The sequence below is a fragment of the Lycium ferocissimum genome, chromosome 5 (assembly GCF_029784015.1).
Source record: "Lycium ferocissimum isolate CSIRO_LF1 chromosome 5, AGI_CSIRO_Lferr_CH_V1, whole genome shotgun sequence".
In the NCBI taxonomy this organism is placed as follows: domain Eukaryota; kingdom Viridiplantae; phylum Streptophyta; class Magnoliopsida; order Solanales; family Solanaceae; genus Lycium; species Lycium ferocissimum.
The window spans coordinates 75,298,533-75,321,235 of NC_081346.1; the positions used below are offsets into that span (position 1 = coordinate 75,298,533).

Below are 22,703 nucleotides of genomic sequence, written 5' to 3' on the forward strand. Positions count from 1 at the left end.
AAAGGATTTAAATTGCATGGTTTGTCTTTCAAATGGAATGATCTTTAATTTTTGTCCTTCAAAATTGAAACTTATGCCCAGTGGGGGGCATAAGTTATGTAAGTTTAAGGGTGCTGGTATAACTTGTGGATATGAGCGGGCAATTTGCACGATTTTCCTTGTCTTTAATTTTTGTCCCGCTTAAAAAGGTTAAAAAAACCAAGGTTCCGAGTTCGAAACCCAAGAGAGTCAAAAATAATAATATTTCACAAGGCATAGGTTTCTATGAACCTATGCCTATGCAAGTTACATATAACCTATCTTGTAATTTACGTACTTTTCTTGAAGACAAACTTTTAGATGTTTTAAAAGACGCATAAGGCAGACTTTTTGCAATTGTTGTTACATTGCTTTATCTAAAAATTGTTACCTCCTCAATGAGCTTTATCTAAAAATTGTTGTTACATTGCTTAAACAGGTTTCAATATTTCATATGTATTTTAAGACAAATGAAAATAGCACCTAAGAAATAAGTCATACCCTGAAATTTAAATCAAATTGATACTTTAGGAGTACCAAAATTTCACGAAGCACTGACGTATGAAGACAATTAATCTTGTTTAGTGTAACCATTGATGTCGGGTTACTTATTTTCTTACTTTTAGCTTCTTCTTTTCTTTTTCTTTTTTTATACTTCTAGCTTTTTTATTTATTTTGAGTGATATGTTTCCCACGCCTATGTTGGATTATCTATGCATTGTCATTTTTACTTGATCATGCACTTATGATGCTTAATCAGTTAATACCCACAAATTACTCTATGACTGACAAAACTTATCCATCCTACTGTTCCTCGCCTATCTTCCTCTAACCTTAACTATTGTATATGTATTTAGCTTCGTCTCAGTTTGTTCGGCATAATTTAGTTGATGCAAAAATTAAGAAAATAATTTTTTTCACATATAAGTTAAATAGAATATGAGACAAACAGGGGGAAAAGAGAGAGAAAATAAAATATTGCTAAAACTTGAAACAAAGTAAACTCGAGAAAGAAAAACTTAATACCTGCATTCGTGCATTATAAAGATATCAACAAATGAAAAACTAACTAAAATCAATCAATCATTGCTTATTAATTTGCAATGTATATACACGCATTTCTGTATGCGTATGCACTTACCAGCTTTTAAGAAAACTACTAAACTTTTTGATTTTACATAAAACTCACAACCCTCTCCACAGCCAATTTCTACTTTCCTCCCTCTCAAATTAAATCCCAATCTCGAAATTGTCGATGCCAACCAAGAAGAGTCATTCACTTCGTCTTCCCTAGCAAAAATCACATCTCATCTAAAGGTTGTATCATTATCTACTCTCTCGCTTCCGTTCTTCATGACCCTGAACCTCTACAGTTGGCTCTATGATACCTTCCAATAATCTAGCCAAATCTGCATGTTGTCGTGGTAGGATTCCTACTAATCACTACCCGGTATGTATCTTTCAGGGGTTGTTCTTCATAAATCATTGCCATGATTTGAAGTTATTCTCTTATATTTATATGCCAAAATAACTGTTATGCATACTGATCTGTTATGATAAATCACCTGACCTTTCATATTTTAGCATTTATTTATAATGAATCATACCTTTTAAATACCAACAATTACTATACAAGGAACGTAAAGGAAATTTAGGAGAAGAGCTAATAAATAGTAATAATGGGGTTATAAATAGTCTGTCATTAATTTGATTGATGCAACATTTTAATGACTAATAAAAGGATTTTTTTTATAAAAAAAAAAGATAAATATAGATCCTAGCCAAAGAAGCATGCCACATCACCTTTCTCATTCCCGAGAAATAAGTTTTTATGAATTCAATAAGTTTTGTGGACAATTAGGTCAGATAGTGGGTTAAAATTTGGGGTGGGTTTTAATTAGATCCGGATATTAAAATTGGGAATGTGTTATTTTATTCTAAGATTGACACGTGTCACTTCGTCTAAATTTAAGGACAAATCAGCACCAAAGTATAACGATAAAGGCACAATTGGACGAATCGCACAACTTAATCCCAGCCGTTGATATTTCTTTATATGGTATTTAACCCTCAAAACTAGGGTTTTATCTTTCTCTTAGAACAGGTATTGCCGTGCCATTCACAGATCCGCCGTCGCCGAAGCTCAGTGGTACTCTTCTCCTCCATTTCAAATTGACTTCTCTTCACATGCAAGCCATATTTACATTCTTAAAATCATTTATTAGTTCAGTAAGATAATTCTATTAAACCGGAGAATATTATACCTGAGAATTTTCAAAAGTAGATGTTTTCTGAAAGGTGGCCGAAAATAGTCTGAGTTTTTGGGTTCGAACTTCCACTCAGTAAAAAAAAAAAAATCTCAAGGCAAGATTTTTGCAAAAAGTCCGCCGCTAAAAGTTTATCTTACAAGGCAAAATCTGCCGTCTTGGGTATAAGTTCTATGTACTTTCACCGAATTGCGAAAATATTATTACTTTTTACTCTACTGGATTTCAAAATCTGAATCTCAAGCTATTTTCGATCACCTTTTTAAGCGATGGCCAAAAAGTTAAAGACCAGCAATTTGAGGGCCAAAAACTAAAGACCACCCCAAAAGAAGATCAATCCACCCCAAAAAATGTACATTTTTTTGCACGGATTGCCCTTCGTTTGGGGTGGTCTTTAAATTTTGCCCCTCAAATTTGTGGTCTTTAAATTTTGCCCTTCATATTTGTGGTCTTTAAATTTTGCCTTTGCTTGGAAAGATGAGCGAATACATGAAGTTCGGGGTTCGAACCCCGCCGTGCATAAAATAAAAAAAAATAATTTCGCAAGGCAGATCTTGGGAGTGTATGCCGGGATCCAAGATACAATCTTTAAGAAAAAGTTAAAGTTATGTGGGATACTAACTAAATTATCAAGACAAACCAGTAATGGAATTTTTAGTTAAACATAACTAAAATCCGCCGAGGAGGCATACAAAATTTAAACTTTGCCTTATAAGGCAAACTTTTTTTTTTGGTTGAAAGTCTATTTTATTCCATCCAAAAACTTTTACAAAGACAAAGTTAAAGTCGACCTTCAATCAGACATGGTAAAATTCCTACTCACTAACTTGTATAAGTCAAACTAGGAGCAACTATTACATTAAAAAAAAAATACCTTCAATCAACTACACTTAGCTAGGGATAGCAATTCAAGAAGAAGAGCTCTCCGCCATTCAAGTTGTTCTGCCTTGGATGTGAATATGTTGTGCAATCTCTCCGCAAAGTCTATTAAGAAACCGAATATTTTGAAATCCGAGTAGGTTATTCTCTCCAAACCAATGCCACTAGCATACCAAAAATGCGAAGTAATGGAGCAAATGGCTCGATTTGTGTCTAAATTAGATCCATTTGATTTCATTTTGCCAAATTTCCCCTATTCTTCTGTAATACCATACCAACAATTATCACTACGCCTCCTTTTGTGATGGAGCATTCAAAATAAAGATGGGAAAATGTTTCTTGGTCCGCCTACGAAGACGCAATCGTGGCACTTGAATGCCAAATTTCAAGTCTATCAACAATTGCTAACTACTTTGTATTGCTGAGCAAAGTGTGAATTTGTATCCGGGATGGACATTTGGTTAAAAAAGATAATACTTTTCCATGTAACTTTGGTTTATATGCTTGAAAAATACATATATATGCTTCAAGGCAAAGTTTGCCCATAAGGCAAAATACTCAAGCATAAGTTTGGTAAATCTCAACAAGTTTTCGAATGGGGGCATACTTTTAAAGCAAACTTTTATGCCGGATCAACATAAACTTGTGAAGGAATTATCAAAGTTATGTGAACCAAAGATACTTATGCCAATTGCCCATAAGGCATAAGATGCGGTCCGCATAACTTTGCTAAGTTGCTGTGCATAGCGAAATTTAAACTCGCCTTGCGAATTTTTTTTAAAATTTTTTGCTGTGGGGGTTCGAACTCGAAACCCTACGATTTATGTAAAAAATTTAAAAATTTCATATAAGCAAAATTTAAAGACCACCCCAAAAGAAGGGCAATTCTGCGAATTGCCCAAAAATGTATATGAGCCCAAATTCCCAATCCCACAGCCCATAGGTAATAAACGAAATAGGCCCAAATATAAAATACCCGATCCAATCAATACAAACTAGGGTTCTTCACTCTGTGCCATTCATACGGTTGGTGTCGATTGATTGTTCTATCCAGGTAAGCTTTTTAATTTTTTAAATATTTCCCTAAGCTTATGATTTCTGTTAGAATTTTGATTTTGGACTGCAGTAACTTTATTTTACTGCTTTTGTTTTTCGAATAAATCCTACTAGTTAATAGTTTGTTAGCTGGTTTTCCCTCAATCTTTTAGTAATTAGTTAGTTGAAAATAAATTTTGTGGTGATATTCTAGGCTAGGGTAGTGAATTATGTTTTTACTGTTTTTTGTTACTGCAATTTCCCGATAAATGTAAAGCTTAACAGAGCTAAATAAAATAATTCACTTTAACTGAATTGCAGTATTTTTCTCTTTTATTTCCTAAATTTCTTTCATTTTGCGTTATTTTTGCTGGCTATTAAATTTAATTGTTTGTGGTTGGTTTAATTATGTCATGGTGACTCACCACAAATTTCAGTAAGTTGCTCGATTTTGAAGAACCGTTTGGCTATAGATTTTGAAGTTGAAACTTGAAAATTTGAGTTTTTGAAGTTGTGTTTGGACATGCATTTTACTTGGAAAAAAAATTGTAAGTATTGTTAGTGGAAGTGACTTGAAAATATTTTGAAGACGAATTTCAAAATCTGATCAAATTTTATGGCCAAACACATATTTAAAGATAAATTTTCAAAATCTGATCCAAAATTTAAGGCCAAACGCTCGCTTAACTAACATGGATTTGAGAAAAGGTTAGCAGTATTTAATTATAGAGTACTGAAGCAACTTATAACAAGCATTCTTATTTGCTTCATATATTGATGATCGTTGCTCGAACTTGTGAGGGTATACTAATAAAGCATCAATTTTTGGAAAAATAGATTTTTTTTTTTTCTTAGGAAGAAGTAAGTAGTATTTAGTTATAGAGAATTCAAGCGGCTAATAATAAGTATTCTTATTTGCTTCGTATACTGATGTAGTTGCTCGAAGTTGTGATGATATACTAACATAGATTTTGAGTAATAAAGCATCGTTCTTTATTTATTTATTTATTTTTATTTTTTGGGAAAAAGGTAAGTTGTATTTAGTTATAGAGAACTGAAGCAGCTTAGAACCAAGATAGTGCTAAGTTTGTACAAGAAACAGTAATGCCTCTGTATAAGAAACAGAAGCTGAGTTATCTCTCCTGTGTGGTTTGTGAGCTATTACACGTGAGCTGGGTTTACCCTGTGAGCACCCGAAGGGTAGCGACTGCGGGTTCCCATGTCATCAGAAAAAAAAAAAAAAGAAACAGAAGAAAGGAGGGAAATTTGTGGAAAACTAAATTGTCCAACAACAATATCCGATATTCCCACACGGGGAGGGTAGAGTGTACGCAGACCTTACCCCTACTAAATTGTCCGATTAACAAAAATATTCCTGAGTATTGTAGTGGTGGAAGTCCCAGGATGAATGTGCAGCCAGTACCTCTATCGTGGATCCACCTTACTTAAGGGCTATTACATGAATCATTTTACTCGAGGTTGTAGAATCTTTTAAATAGAATGTGTGTGTAGAGGTGCTCTTACTGTTCTTAAATCCTGGATTCGGCTTCATGTGCTACGTATATTTACAAAAAGTATCAACCGTCTTAAGGCAGTTTACATATATACCTTGTTAGTTTATTCTTGAATTCGTACTTTCTTGAAATTTTGGCTCATGAGAATTGGATTGGAAACTGAATCAATAGTTAATCAGACAGACAGTGCAAAGTAGTCTTGCATACGTGACTGGGATTACCCTTCTTCAGTTCTTAAATTAATTTGTAGAAATTTGTGTTTAGGAGTTCAAGTGATTGGAGCGTTAAGTCTTATCTAATTTAACCTGCTGCAGCTTTGATAGTCTTAATAAGTTCACAGTTGGATTGTTTATTTTATTGCTTTTGTCAAAGATTCTATTAGCTCTCCTATGATTTTCAAATTTTGAGTTATCTTATGTTTGTGCTTTTCTGTGTAAACCTGTGGTTCAGGAGCTGTTTTGTCTGCAATCTTCAAGCGCTCTTCTTGATTATATTCCATCATTATGGATGCTCCGAATGAACTGAGCTACAAACCACCCCCAGAATTTGAGGAGGTCAAAAAGGATTCACTTATCAATCTTAACATTAAAGACTCAACTGAGCTCTGGCTTATACAATGGCCCTTAAATCAAGTAAGATTCACGAGAATTTATTCTTCTTGAACTTTTAGAATGTAATAAGGTGCATTCTTTTTTTTTTCCCCAATCTTTCAAGTCTCAATTAGAAATAATAGCGGGACAAGTTCTTCAACATCTATGTATGTTAGTGCATAGAAGATGAAGATATTTCTTGGGTTTTTTTTAGTTTCTCAAAAAAAAAAAAGGAAGAAGAAGATATTTGTTGGTTTTTTCTTTTTCTCACGTTATCATAGTTTGATGTACATTATAGTCTCTGATTCTATCTTAGTTCTCTTTTTTTTTTTTTTCACCCATCTATGCATCTCCTTGATGTCATTGTTTATCTATGAGATCTTATTTACATAATAAACAAAATAAGCATTTCTTTCATCATCTGAAAATCAAATGCCGGGGTTTCTAAGTGAAAAAGGAAAATTGGTTCGGCGAAGAAAAAAAAAAGATCGAGTTAATATTTTCCCTTTCATAGGTGAAAAATACCCAACTAATGAAGAGATTTTCTATCTCTCTTATTTTTTTTTCTGGGACAATTCGTATAAGGGATTCTTATCCTTTTCTTGTTCCCAAACAAAGAGCGAGTTTACTTATGTTTTACTATGATTTTGAAGGGAATGAGAATGACTCTTAATGTTGGGTGTGCACTAGTTGTTAATATATTTTTTAGTCATTGCCCCTTAAATCAGTTCTAAGTTAGTACTTTTCCAATTGGCTACTCCAGCATCCAGATTTCAATGGGCAAGAAGTTTCGTTGAAGCTACATCATGATGGGAATATGGGCAGCTTTGAGGATACATCTGGCAAGTGTAATCTTAAGAATAGCATTTACATCTAATTGAATTTGTCTCCCCACCTCAGCACCTTAGTTTTCATGACAGGCCTTTTAAGATGATGGAAGATACTTTTAATTTCTTATGGTCTTGCTCAATGATTGCTTTTGTAACAGGTAAATCATATGATGTGGTCAGTTGTAGAGCGCAGGACCCAGATGCGATGGTCTTTCTATCTTCTGAGTCAGAGCCAAAAATTGGTAACTCTTAATTACTTTGCATTTTGCTGTCCATTTGTCTGCTGATTCACACATGATCTCTCGACTCTCAACCTCAAAACGTGCAACACTGCAATGTCCCTCTGGATGGCATCTCCATCCGTTCGTTTGTGATGCCGTTCAAGTCAAAGCTATTTTATTGATAGTTGAGGCATCATACTTCATAATCGTGATGTACCATGCATTTTTGTTATGTGAGTACTGCAGCTAATGTGACTCGGTATAGTTGATGATTTCAGTATGTCCACATATGATTTGCTCTTTTTGTTTGCATGTTGAAATTTTACTGATCTCTCTTAGTTGTGTGGAACTTGTACATAATCCAACTGCTAATGCTCTTTTGTTTATATTTTTGGTTGAAATTACTGTTATTCCTTAATGTGAACCTCTACGTGATCCAACTGCTGCTAATTTCCCATACAAGCACAACATGAAGATGTTTGAGCAGAATTTGATAGTGAATTATTTTGAAGTTGTTCTAGTGACCAAAATAACGAACTTTACAATTCAACTATGGGATATCTGCGCCTAGATTGTACCTGTCACTCCAGCTTCTATTTGTCAAGGAAATTCAGATCATATGTCAATTAATGACCACTTCTTCAAGATCGTCTTTGATGTTCAGCATAATGTTTCTTTTTTGGTTTACAACACTATATACTATTATCCTTTTACTTTGAGATTCAACTTTTTTTCCTTCATTGTTATCATTGTCGAGCATCGTGTGAGGTGATTTATTGCACCCGTTGTTTTGGCAGCTGGCAAAATTTCACGGCGTGTTTCCCTTATCCATTACCCGGAGCCAAGCGAGCTTAAACAGAACAGCATAAACTTGAAGCAGACGATGTCTCAAAGATCGTCTGGTGCTACTACATTGACCAATTCGTCTCGTCGCTTTGCAACTCCTACTCAAAGTACTAGGACACGGAGTATTATGAGAGCAGGGAGTTCATCCAAATCTACCAAGAGAAAACACAGTGATGCCCCTTCGAAATCCAATGGCCAATCTATTCAAGATTCAGGAAAAAGCGGTCTTAGTGCATTGACTTCTTCAGGGTCCTTTGATCAATCTCAAGATCAAAAATCAAAGAAGAAAAGGAAAATTGATGGTTGAAGTATTGGCTTAAGTGTTTTTGCGACTCTTTTACATTAGTTGTAGAAAAAAAAAATATGAGGTTCTTGCCCCAAAGCTAGTGTGCCTTTTAATGATTTTTATTTTAAGTATATGTTTTGATCTGCTTATTTTTTATGAGTTTAATCCCCAATGGAATTTCCATACAGATGAAAGCTGTCTGTTGAAAAAATGCAGGAAACTAGGAATTCTTTGTGCAATTGCATGGATGAGACCAATACTTCCTCAAATATCGAATGTTAAATATTTTTGCTTTTAGTTTTGTGTGTCTTCATGCTTCGTCCGATTCCTCATAAACATGGTGTATTTCAGTCTTAAACAATTTGGAATCGGCTATATTTCTTTTTAAAAAATCTGTAAGTCACCATTATGGCAGGAAAGCTTCATACAGAAATTCTGCAATAGTTCCATACATGTGCCACATATTTGACATGACAGTCATTGATGGTTAGCCTAAATTGCTATAATCCATTTACAAAATATTCAAGAATTTAACATCTCAATCAAAATCATTACGTGGTAAAACATAACGCGTAACGCTGGTTGACGTGTGCATAATGTATTCAAATCTAATTACAGATAAAATTTCAGTCTTTAAGTTGAAAAAATGGAGAAACGAGCCCATTATTCATTGTAGTTTGTCACTTAATCTCAAAAATTTGTCAGATACCAAAAAGAATTAAAAGTGTTAATAGCTTGTGCAACGTGAATTACTCTCTCTTGCCTTTTTCTAGTCTGTTCTTAAATAATATTTTCTTTCTATACTAAAAATAAGTTAATTAAATTTCTAAATGTTATGATTTTATAATTAGGAAATATTTATGGTATGTTTAGACCATTTTTATGATAGTGCAGTCTAATTTGTGTGCATCTATACCATTTTGCATTCGGATAGATAAAAAAATCACCTAATATTTTTCTGCTTTTGCTAGAATTTAAACTTGAGACGCCCCATTCTTCACCCACTTTATTGTTATTACACTCCACTCTTAAGTACTTCTAGATTATAAATTTTAAAAGTTCCTTTTTCTTGTTTAAATTTTGTGTCAGTCGAATATTATCACATACATAACGAATACTGGCAAAGCAGGGTAAGTGAAAAGCAAAAAGAACAAAGCACTCCAAATTGGACTATTAAAGCCTTGAAATTCCGTGTTTTCACATATTGTTCCAGAATCTAAAGTCGGTGACGCTGCCAGAACAAAAAAATGGATTTTTTGCACACAAAATATTAAAAGAAGTGACACACTTGCTCACTACTTGCTCTAGGTTACGATATTATATGTTTATATCATATTGTGTGCATATATCAATTCTCTCGAATGTGGTAAGAAGAAATGAACCTTCTAGATGATTGTGTTCAATGAGCCAATCTGTCTCGAATGTTCGTGGTACAAGACAAAGAACATTCTAAGAAGATTGTTCTCGTTTTATTTTATTCTTATTTTTTGGAACAAACTCTAACAAGATGGAAGTTAAATATCAATTACAGATTTTGAGTCAAATATAAAATTTTAAAACAATGACTTAAGTAGTCTATAGAGTCCGGTTTTGACGAGTAAAAAAAAAAAAAAAAAAAAAAAAAAAAAAAACACCTTTTTCTTCCTGTCGATTGTATTATTGATGTAAATATGTCAACTATTCTCCCACAACTTTTTGTAATTGAGTGTGCATGATCATATACAAGACAAAAAAGACCTAAGACTTTTCAATACTCAAACAAGTTCTTAGCTTAATTCTCGATGTAATTCGACGAGTTCTAGAAGTTGTGTGATAGTGATGTAACATGTTATTAATACGCAAAATTTTAATGTCTTTTCTTTTTCTCAAATGATCCATTTGTTCCAAATTATTTCCTAGTTTTGAGACTTTTTTTTTTGCGCGGATTGCCCTTCTTTTGGGGTGGTCTTTAAATTTTGCCCCTCATATTTGCCTTTAAATTACGCCTCATATTGGTTCGGCTTTAATTTTTGCCCTTAAATTGCGAAATGCGTTCACGTAAATCATAGGTTTTGAGTTCGAATCCCCGCTCAAGCATAAATTTAAAAAAAAAAAAAAAATTGCAAGGCAACGTTTGGGTCGCGTCTATGCGGACCGATACACTTGTTAAGGAATTACACATTTATGCGGACCGAGATACTCATGCCTTATGTTGCGTACTTGGCATAAGTATGCCGGTCCAAGATAACTTTGGTAATTCCTTAACAAGTTTATGCCGGTGGGGGCATACTTATGGACAAAAAAAAAAAAAAAAAAAGGAATTATCAAATTTATGCGCGGTATACTTATGCCAAGTTCACATAAGGTATAAAAAAGTTGGTGCGATGCCGGTCCGTGCATAACTTTGGTAATTCCTTCACAAGTGTATGCCGGGGGCATAGCGAAATTTAAACTCGCCTTGCGAATTTTTTTTTAAAATTTTGATTGTGTGGGGGTTCAAACCTGGAACTCATGGATTTTAGCCGAAGGGCAAAATTTAAAGATTTTAAATATAAGGGGCAAAATTTAAAGACCACCCCAAAAGAAGGGCAATTCGCAGAGATGTCCCAAAATGTGTTACTAGCTTTCAAGAATAGTCTTGCCAAAACTATATTTTAGCTAACTCTCAAGTAACATCCAAGAGCAGCAAAAAATTCTAGCAAAGATAAAAAGTAGTATAGTAAAAGCCTTTTATTTGCAGGTAGTGTTTACTTGATACTCGTGCCTGTGAGTAGGGGTGTACAAAGTAAACCGACAAACCGCACCAAACCGATAAACCGAGTCAAACCGAGAAAAACCGACTAATGGTTTGGTTTGACTTGGTTTGGTGTTAAAAAACCCGACCATAATTGGTTTGGTTTGGTTTTAACTAAAAAAGTCAAACCGAACCAAACCAACCCGACATTACATGTATTCAATTTTTAAAACATTTTATACATAAAAATATTTATTTGTAAAGTAATTTATAAATATTTCTTAAATTTTTTCATAATTTTTTATCTATTATCATATTATTCAAGCTTGAACTTAGAATTTGAATGTCAATAAGTTTTATATCCTATGGATGTTAGTAACTCAAATAAAGTCCAAACCAAAACCAACTCAACACTAATGCTAACAAAAGAAATTCAATTTACCACTAGGAATGACAATAATGTTGGATATCTATTCTTTAGCTTTGCATAATTGATTTACAGAGTAAAAATACATAACTTAAGTTTTTTTCTTTGTCATGTAAGTAATACTTATTTTAGCATGACTTAGTATTTTTAGATTATGGTCATTTTCTTTTATGGCTTGTTAATTAGCAATATTTATTTTAACCGATTATATTAGCTTTTATTGAATATTTTAATACAATGTCATCACTTTTCTCACATTTTGTGTTATTTTCTTAAGAAACACCTTAATTATATAATTATATCTTACTACGACTAAAGAAATATTTGAAATAAAAGTTATATGTTTTGTATCAAGACTATTCCGAAAAAAACCCGAGAAAACCAAACAACCCGAAAAACCCGAGAAAACCAAACAACCCGAGATTGAAAAACCCAAATTTTATTGGTTTGGTTTGGTGTATAAATTTTAAAACCCGACGCAATTGGTTTGGTACGCGTTTAAAAATCCGAACCAACCCTATCCGTGTACACCCCTGCGAGGAATATAATACTTCCTCTGTCTCAACCCATGTGATTCAAACTTGTATAAATCACATGTTTAAAAAAATATTTTAAATTTTTTGTCCAATCAAATAATATGACACAAAATGGGACGACAAATAGTAGCAACTAACAAAACATAGAGTTAATTAACCATCAATGATTGTGGTGAGATGCATATCCTTCACCCTTAATCACATGTTTTGGGTTTGGGCCTTTAACATGAAGCATTAATCCTCATAAGGAGTGCTCTCTTCTTTAATGACCTTTACACGACTCAAGTTTGAATTAATTGGAGCCTCAATACGAATACCGAACATAGCAATAATAAAACAACAACAACAATTCAGTCTCAAACAAAGTGATATCGACTATATAAATTTTCATTATCAAAATAGTTGGGTGATCAAACTCGTCTAAACACACCATTATCAAAAGAAAAACAAAGATAACATGGGACCTAGCTAGAGAGGTTGAGTACACTTTCTTATGCGCATGCCTTAGTGATATACTACTCAAAAAATGCAAAGGTGAAAAGTACTTAGATAAGTAGTAAAGCACAATTTGGCACACCACCTTGGACCTTACTACTCCTTGTTTAAATTCTTTTGCTGTCACCTTGTTCCTAAACCGTGTACTAAAGCCGCCACACCACACAAATTTGATAACTCCCAAATTCCAACATTAAGCCAAAGAATAATTACTTCTCTTTCCATTTCGATTTATGTGACATAAAATTTGACTTGTCACAAAACTTTAAAAAATACTCTTACCGTTTTCAATTTATGCGTGATATAACACTATTGCACCTTAGCTTTTTTAAGTTAAAAGAAAAGATTTTTTTTTAAACTTGTGATCTAAAACAAGTCATAGATATTTGTATGACTGTAAATCACTTCATTTAAGGGTAAAAGGGAAAGTTTTAAGTTCAATTATTTTAAATATAGAAATATTTCATTCTTTTTTTAACAAACTAAAAAGGAAAGCGCATCACATAAATTGGGACAGAGGAAGTATATATTTCTTAAAAAATTTGTGATCTTAAATATGTTACTTCTCCATTCCATTTTATGTGATACTATTTGGAGTACGAGGGTCAATGACTAACTTTCGGTGTGAATTTAAACATACATTTTTAATTATCTTTCGCATAAAATTTACATATTTAGAAATTACATGAAAGTATTATAAGTCATAAGTCACAATAGTTAACAATTTAAAATATATTTTAAAAAGTATTTGAAAAAGATATGGTCAAAGAAAATTTATTTGACTCTACAAATTCCATAAAGTGAAACTAAGAGTATATAACATTTGTGTAACTATAAAATTTTGTATCTTGTGGACTTAAACATGCTACAATATTTGTGTGAGTATATAAACTTCCCATTATTATCATAAAGAAAAATATATCATTCTTTTTAAACAGTGTCACATGGAATTTTATACTAATATTTACTTTTTAAGAAGAAAGTTCTGATTTTGCTTATAGAGACGTTTAGTGGAAGAGTGGACAGTGCTTTATTTGGTACCGTTGTTATTCTTTCTTCTTCTTTTTCCGTTACAGAAAAAAACAGTTTTAAAGATCTCACCAAATATGCTTCCTCTTTTCTAAAGTTTACTACCAACAGACTGTATATCATGTACATGTTCAGTATAATTTGACCGACTTTTAAATTAATGTATGTTTTTTCAGAAAGAGTTCATCAATGTCCAATGTTTTTCTCTTTTTAACTAAAACGAATATAATATAACGTCATGTAGTTTCTCCAAGGAGTTTTTATATTGCATTATAAAAGTTTATTTAAGTTATGGGTGAGATTGCTTCATTTTCGCTCTGAGAAAACAAAAGTTGGTTTTTGTTGTAGATGTAATTTTGGCCGGTTGTCCTTTTTTGGATAGTTATTTTGTCAATGATCATTTTTTTTCCTTGCAATTTGTGGACTTTTTCAATCACGGTCTAAAGATGCCTTTTGAGCAAAGACAACGGTCTAAAATTTTTATATAAGTTATTATAAACGTCAGACGATAGTCTAATGTTTTGTCTGTAAGGTTGAGAAATGTATGCGCAAACATTATATACAAGTTTAAAATTGTTCAAAAGAATAATTTTTCATGAGCTGTAGTTGCTCATCTTTAAAAAAATAGGGATAAGATCAAAATGATAGCCTAAAAAAGAAATATTTGCGTAAATCAGCCTGGTATATGTGCTAGCTAACTTGTTGGACTGGGCTCGACCCAGCAGAAAAGCCCAGCAAAGTTATTTCCTGTCTTGGCCCAAATTCACTTTTGTCCGAGTCCATTTTTTCGGGGGTAATTTGCAGGATTGGCCTTCGCTGGGGGTGGTCTTTAATTTTGTCCCTCAAAATGGTGGTCTTTAACTTTTGTCCTTCAGAGAGAATTTCAACAAAGGCAAAATTTGTACATGGACAGAATTTGCAAATTTCTGCCTTAAGGTAGAATTCTGTCCATGCAAATTTTGCCTTAAGGCCCAAATTCTGCGTGCCCTGCGATTTTTTTTTTACTGAACTGGGGTTCGAACCCACAACGTTGGGGTGTTAGGCGAAGGGCAAAACTTAAAGACCACCAATTTGAAGGACAAAAATTAAAGACCAGCCCAAATGAAGGACAAACCGAGCAAAAAAAAGTTTTTTGGGAGGTATTGTGAGGAAGAGAAAAGAAAGTAAAAGGAGAGAAAATGGGGAAACCATATGTGCCTTTGCTTGTATATTTATATAGCATAATTCTAATTCAACATGCCCTAACTTCTCTTATTTTCATGCATTACATACAACAATTGTCAATGACGACGACGACAACAAAAACATACTAAGATAATCCCACTGGAGTGGAGTTTAATGAGAGGGTGAGGTCGTACGTAAACCTTACCCTAACCTTGTGGAGGTAGAGAGATTGTTTCCGATAGACCCTCGGCTCACAATTGTCAATGACGAATTCAGAATTTTTAAGTTACAGGTGCTCAACTATCTTTAATCTAAGAGTTGTGTGCGACTTTCGGAAATTAGATGGTCAATCTTGATATTTGCATTTTATTACTAGTAACCTAGCAAGATCCACATTCTTCATAAGGGTGGGTCACGTTTTCTTGAAGTGTATCATTTGAGGAGTTATTACTCCTTATGTTGCAAACAATAAGTTTGATTTTTGTTGTGCATAGACCGATATATTTAAGTTTAATGTTTTGTGTTGCCCCCTTGAGATTGATATCATTGTTGAATAGGTTGAAACTTAGAATATGATACTGTGAATATGGAAATGATTGATCAGCTGAGAATGTATGAAGAGTTCCATATATAGTGATAGTTAAACCGGCCTCTTTATAACAACATCGTTTTTTCAGATACTTTTTGGCTGCTATAACGAAATGTTGTTATAAAGAAGACCATTATAGCAAAAAAATAATGAAGTAATATAACATACATGAAAATCGATTCCAAAAAAAACTTGATTGTTATAGTGAAATGTTATTATAGCAAATGACTGTTATAGAAAGGTCAAATTGTACTTCCATCTAATCTTATTTCCTCATATACTTGCAAAAAACAATTATTTCCCTTACAATCAAAAAGTTAGCGGGAATTAGAATTTCGAAAGAGGAGTTCCAACTTAAAGCTGTGTTGTTGGAACTCATGGGTGAAGAACATGTCATTTTTTTCTCCCGTAATTTCTACCGTTAAAGTGATTTTACCTCGGCTCGAACTTTGTATAAGTAGTAGAATCTCAAATTTAAACTTATATTAAGTTTAGATTCTAAGGGGTCATTTGGTACGCGGATTAAATTATCGCGAAATTATAATCCTGGGACTATTTTATCCCATCTGGGAGGTGGGATAAAATAATCTCAAGTTTGATGGGATAAGGTGGGATATCTCAAAATTAAATTTGGGTTTCATTTATACTCCGTTTGGTAGAAGGTATAAATTTATCTACCAAATAAAGTATAGAATTAATCTCACCTTATCCCGCTTACCGAACGACCCTTAAATCCGCTTTTGAACCTCGTAAATTTAATTTAAGATCGTAAACTAAAAAGAAGAGACTAATTTGAGTCCTTGTGTACTTTTATAGGTAATAACGTGAAATTTAAAAGCTGCGACTGTAAGCAAAGTATCTTTGGGAGTGTACTAAAATTTCTTTTGGTAGCGTAGTTGTCAATTAATGACATTTTAACTAACAACATTCTTGATAATTGAAAACTTTTTTGTCCCTTCTCATGAGCATTAATCTACTTGTCCCTATGCTTCGAAGAATGTTGACTTTTATAATATCCGCATAAAAATGTTGTAGGACTTCATAATGTCAAGGCAAATCTCATGTGTTGTCCTATAAATTGAAGTAACTTCAAATCTTAAACTAGAGCTTAGCTCGAGGTCACCTATAAAGTTTAGGCTATATAAATAACTTTTTCAAAGAGCGTGCAAATTCACGAGGCCTATTTATATCTCCCATGTATGTAATAAAAATATGTAAATATTTACTCTTGCCATAAACTTCACAAGGTCTTATCTAATCGACCTGTAAAAAGGACAATAAAATGGAAGGAAAAATTCTGAAGGTATTCCAAGTTTTACGTACTAGAACTCTATTTTTGTTGCATTGATCTCATTAAGAACTATTTTTTGTCATTTTGTATTACCTTCAACTAAAATTTGTACATAAGAGGCATATGGTGCAAATTTGAATGTGAAAGTCGCTGGCACGCCAACATCCTGCTTATGATAATGCCCAAGTGATGGCCCGGGTCGGAGTTATAATCGAACTTGACGTCTGCTTCACCAATTGGTTAAGAAATAAAGTTGCATCTTGCTATAACTTATAACATAATGATAAATACTTGATCCTAACAAATAATATCATGATGCGATTCCTCTGAACAACATGTTGCGTATGGCAGATGCTAAGAGGGGAATTGTTGGGTAGCACCAACAAAAATCCGATGATTGCTTTGTTGGATAAAATGTTAGTGCAAAACTATACGATGTATATCGACATTTTTCATTTTCTATCACTTAAAAGATTATTTAACCTGCAAACATGTTAACGGACGTAAACTTACAAAATAGAGCTTAATTTCTATTTATTGACAAAATTATATTGTATGCATCTAAATAATAACCTGGTAAAAATGATAAATAATGGAGTATATTTTATAGATAAAACTTCACTAAAATAGTGTAGAATAATCTTTACATTATCAGTACACATAAATTAAATCCTTAGTACGAGGGATAAGAGATAAATAACTCCGAAATTATATTTGAGATGAGTTTATCCCACGTTTAGTTGGGATAAAATCGCGATATAACTAATCCCGGCATTGTAATGTTATTTTATTCACGTAGAAGGGTGGATAACTAATCCTAGGGGTCAGGATAAGTAATACTGAGATAACTTGTTTCCCAACCAAGCGATCCCTAAAAGTATATCACTAAATTGCGGAAATCCGATAGAGGCATTTCTATTATATATAAGTGTGAAGATGGGACGAACACAACTACATATATTGTGCATATCACTAAATTGCTAGAAATTTGATAGAGGCATTTAAGAAATACTACTGTTTGCCACCAAAAATGAAGTTATTTCTCATTTCTTTATACACTTTATTTTATTCTTACAAAAATTTATCCCGACAAGATTCATTCGAATTTTCGACCGTTGGGGCCCGTTGTTAGGACAGTGATAACCGTTGATGTTAAAATAAAAATAGACTTTATTGGTTCCTGTTAATTTAAAAAAACTTGTGATTATAAAAAAATATTTGAATTGTCTACTTTCTAAATATCATCATCACCTTCAATTTTAACCAATCAACAAAAACCTTTGATATTGTGTGGCTTTTCTTCATTTTAAAATTGCAATTGTGTGGATTTATTATTACGTCCCATTTTTTTAAATTTAAACTTCCTTTTTATATATTATTTTATTTTTTCATTTAGGCAATTTCTGTCTGAACAAAATCCACCCCCACCCCCCACCCCACCCTTTTTTAAAAAACCTTTCATCATCATCAGTCATCACCTTCAAAACCTCAACAAAAACCAAATGCAAATCCTTGTCTGAACAAAATCCACCCCCCACCCACGCCCATAACCCCCTACCCCAATGGGTTGTGTATCATCCAAACTCTTCAAAAATGAATTCAAACAAGAAAATAATTACACTAACCATGTTGTTTCTTTAACTTCAAGCACTTATGGTGCATTGAATCTTGAAAAAGATTGCAATTTTACGCGAAACTCGCTTCCTTTGATCAAAGAATGTGTTAAGGAAATCAAGAAATCGCCGCCCCGTGAAGAATCTCATGAAGTTATTAATACTTGGGAGCTAATGGAAGGTCTTGATGAAGAAGTAGTTGTTCAAAATTCCAAGATTAGCCCGAAATCTCGGGTTTTTCTTCGTGGATTTGGCGATATTGATGCTCGTAGCCCGTTGAAATTCTTGAATCAAATGAGCTCACCGCGAAAATTTAAGAAATTTGGAGGTAAAGAGAACAATAAAGGAGGGGCTAATGGGGCTAATGGAGTTAATGGGGTTGATTTTACCCCTAAAAATGTATTGAAAATGTCACCGAGATTGAATTTTTCGAAGAAGGGAAGCCCGAATGAGGTGAAATGTGCTAGCTTGAGCCCGAACGGGCTGAAATCTGTTGTGGTTTCAACGAGGAGGAGGAGTTTAAGCCCGTTATTCGATCCACAGCTCGTGGAAGCTTTCGAGAAAGAGCTGTCAGAAGAAGAAGAACAAATCAAGAAAATGGTGTTTTCTACGCCAATTTCGCGAAAAGCTAGGAATTCTCAAGAAGCAGAGACAATGCTCGAATTATTCGAGAAAAAATGCCCTCCAGGTGGTGAAAATTCAGTTGTAATTTACACAACTACATTGAGGGGTATTAGAAAAACATTTGAGGATTGCAACACTGCTAGAGTGATACTCGAATCGAGTAATATTCAAGTGTTTGAGCGCGATATATCGATGCATTCGGGGTTTAAGGAAGAACTAAGAGGACTAATGGGGAAAAAAGAGGTGAAAGTTCCATTAGTATTTGTTAAAGGGAGGTTGATTGGTGGAGCTGATGAAATGTTGAAGTTGGAGGAGGAGGGCAAATTGGGAATTTTACTAGACGGGATACCGAGGGCGGGGTCCACGTGTGATGGCTGTGCCGGGGTCCGGTTCGTGATGTGTATGGACTGCAATGGGAGTAGAAAAATGCTGGCTAAGGATGGAAAGAGTACTGTTAAGTGTGGAGAGTGCAATGAGAATGGTTTGATCCAATGTCCAATTTGTTGTTAGTTAACTATGTAAGTTAACCAATTTATGTTTGTCTTTATTTTGCTCATTTTGTGTGGTTGAACTAACTGAAATTCTTTCAAGATTTGTACTAGTATGTCAGTATCATGTTGTTGAATTGTTGGAGAGAAAAAAAAATCAGAGAGGTATTTAACTAGGTTGTTGCATACCATTGTCTATTTGATTTGCAAGTTTGTAATGTGTTATTATTTGCTGCTAAATATGTTTAAGGAATAGTTATGTTACTCGGACTCGTTTATGGGTATGTATACAGTACAGCTGCATGGAAGTTTGCTAAATTATAGTGTATTTTGAACAATTTGCACAAAGTAGTGTTCGTAGAAAGGAGAGACGGTTGACATCTGAACCGCCTTCAGGCTTTACCTGTTACCACACATCCGGTTAAGGCGTCCCACCTTCAGTGAATCTTACCCCAATTTTCCTTCTAAAAAGAATAACTTGCACGAAGTAGTGTTCGTAGAAAGGAGAGATGGTTGACATCTGAGCCGTCTTCAGGCTTTACCTGTTACCACACATCCGGTTAAGGCTTCCACCTTCAGTGAATCTTACCCCAATTTTCCATCATAAAATGAATAATTTGCACGAAGCAATCCACATACACTTTCTGAACACAAGTATGTTAAGACGAATGAAGATGCTACTTCAAGTTCAGTCCTGAGTTGTAAGGAAAGATAGTAGTGAACCAGAAGAAATTCCCTTAGTTGCATAAGGGGGACATTGAACACAGTCCAGCAATAGTATGTAATACTCTTATCAAAATGAGTTTGATTGCGGGGAATAGTAGGGAAATGTTGTGGAATTGGTCCCTGGTTGTGAATGTAGTCAATGAAACATGACCCCAACGGTCAATTGGTCTTTTTCAATGTGCAGATTTTTGGTGTAGTTTAAGGAATTTAAGATGACAAGCGTGCTGCTGACTTTTTTGCTTTTAGCACACAAAAAAAACTTTGATCGTCTTGGGCTAGATAGTGACAACTCCTTGGCTGCCAGGGCAATGGTTGGGGCAAGTGGTGTGGTGGCTGGGTTTAGTAACTTTCAACTAGTGACACACACAAAAAAAGTTTAGACAACACCATCCCCACCCCCCACAGTTCAACTCCCCCGCCCCGGCTTACCCAACTTCCAAGGCAAGTTTGAAAACAACATACTATTCAACATCAATAGTTGTGGATTCGATCCAATATTTATATATGCAACCTAAGCAGTTTATACTCCTTCACTGAAGAGCAGTTCTCGCGAGAAGCAAGGGAAATGATATGGTGAAAGGTGGGAGGTCATACTGAATTGACCTTTTCATAAAGTGATATTATGATCGATACAATTTAGAAACGTCTCATTCTTTATTCTCTTCTATTTAGCATTTATCTATATAGGAAACTATTAAATGGTTGCTCAAGAACGAAATAATGAGCATGACTGTCTTATTTTGTGGATGTCCATCAATAAAAGTATAAAGTATTTATTTTTATTTCATCTTATGTGGCACTGTTTCTTTATTAGTCAATTATAAAAATAAATACCTTTCTATGTTTAAAAACAGTTTAAACTATAACCTTCCCGTTTATCTTTAATAGAAATTATCTCATTGCTGAGAATAGCGTAACATGTAAGAACTCATGAATATACTAAAAAAAAAAGGGCTAAGAACCAATGATTAGGATTATGTAACTTTTTTATATATTCAGCCTAATATAAATTGTCCCAAAGATCTCTCAAGTTCAATACTGGGTCCGTTTGCATGGTATAAGTTCTTGATATTCCTAAACTAATTTTTTACCCCGTTTGGTTATACAATATAAATTTATCCCGTGATAATTTTATATCTGTGACCAAACAGAGTATAGCTTTTCCAAAACTAATCCTCGGGATATCCTACCTTATCCCATCATACTGATTATTTTATCCCATCTTTTCGTATTTAGAGCAATTACCCCAGTGACTATAATCCCGTGATTATAATATCTATGTGATAATTAACAAGGTATCAAAATGACCTTCACATGTAGGTCCTTATCCTTTAATCCAAAACTAACATAGTACTAGATAGTGACCCATTGGGATCATGTATTGAATGATGAAATCCTTCCTTAATGGGCTTCACTGAGCAAGAAATAGTCAAATAGATCCCTTTACATTGATGTAATATGGGCCACATTACCCAAGTTCAGCCCATTGATGCATCTTAGTGGCCTAGTTCTTACTGTGGGCCGGTTGTCTCAAGTTCTTGGTCTCACTATTTTCAGTAGTTACGACAAGCTAGTCATGTCTAGTTCTCTTTTTCTTTCTTTTTATTTTTCCCTTTTACTAAAGTGGAGAAGGTTTCACTAACAACATGCCAAGTAACACTTACCAGGATTTGTAGTTGAGTGGTAAGTATTCCTTCATCATAACCAGAAGTTGCGCATTGGAGCGTGTTGGGTACGGAGTCGCCTTTGTTGAGTAGCATTTTATACCCCAATGTGGGACTTCCCAACGTGAATTTAAATTTAATCGAACTCCAATGCCGGTACCGACATCGGGTGAAAAAAAACACTTACAAGTATCAGTTTTACAAGATTGTATTTCTCCTTTTTTTTTTTCGAAGAGTCAATGTTCTAATAAGGTATGCCGACATTTTTGTTCTTGAATGCAGGTCTCACACATGATATGAGGTTAGCTTACGACAAGTGTCTCAAAGGTTATGAAAATATCCTGCAAATGTAAATTCAATTATTGTCTGAACTGCTTCCAACTTCTTCATCCAATTTGTAGACATATTGGATAGAGTGAAAATTTCTTTTAACGGGAATAACTATATTCAAGCAAGCATTAGTTTGCCAAATCGACATACAAGAAGATTGTATTATGGGTTCGAATCTCATCTCCTTGGGTATGGTAATAAAACGGTAATTATGTAAGAGAGAACCTTTTTTTAAAATAGGTGGTGTTTTGACCAAGTTGTGCGCATCTCAATTTTTCGATTGGATACTTTAGTAGATTCAACTAATTCGCTTGATCTACAAAAGTTTAGACAAAGGAAAAGATAAAATGAATTGATCTTTGTACTCCAAACTTGATCAAAAAAGAAACTGAAAGCTTATATGCTCGAGAGACACGTTTTTTAACTCATTCAACAGGCTAAACAATGGACATAAAAACAGCTGGTTTTGAATTCAATACAACTCATGTATAAAAATAGGATATTTAGAAGAACCGTTATCTATGTTTG

General features: G+C 33.8%; 2 protein-coding genes and 2 pseudogenes across 2 annotated transcripts; all 4 read left to right on the forward strand.

Moving 5' to 3' along the window:
* The first annotated feature begins 4,083 nt into the window (after nt 1–4,083).
* Nucleotides 4,084–8,771, forward strand: LOC132057482 (mediator-associated protein 2-like). The gene is made up of 5 exons (XM_059450104.1): nt 4,084–4,218; nt 6,164–6,345; nt 7,067–7,145; nt 7,292–7,375; nt 8,152–8,771. The coding sequence occupies exons 2-5, from the start codon at nt 6,217–6,219 to the stop codon at nt 8,505–8,507; spliced, it is 648 nt and encodes a 215-aa protein (XP_059306087.1). The 5' UTR covers nt 4,084–4,218; nt 6,164–6,216; the 3' UTR covers nt 8,508–8,771.
* Nucleotides 8,772–18,231: 9,460 nt separating this feature from the next.
* LOC132057483 (uncharacterized protein At3g28850) lies at nt 18,232–19,719 on the forward strand. Its single transcript, XM_059450105.1, has one exon. The coding sequence runs from the start codon at nt 18,293–18,295 to the stop codon at nt 19,475–19,477; it is 1,185 nt and encodes a 394-aa protein (XP_059306088.1). The 5' UTR covers nt 18,232–18,292; the 3' UTR covers nt 19,478–19,719.
* An 87-nt stretch (nt 19,720–19,806) lies between these two features.
* Nucleotides 19,807–19,917, forward strand: LOC132058677 (U6atac minor spliceosomal RNA; annotated as a pseudogene).
* A 28-nt stretch (nt 19,918–19,945) lies between these two features.
* On the forward strand, nt 19,946–20,055 carry LOC132058678 (U6atac minor spliceosomal RNA; annotated as a pseudogene).
* The last annotated feature ends 2,648 nt before the right edge of the window (nt 20,056–22,703 follow it).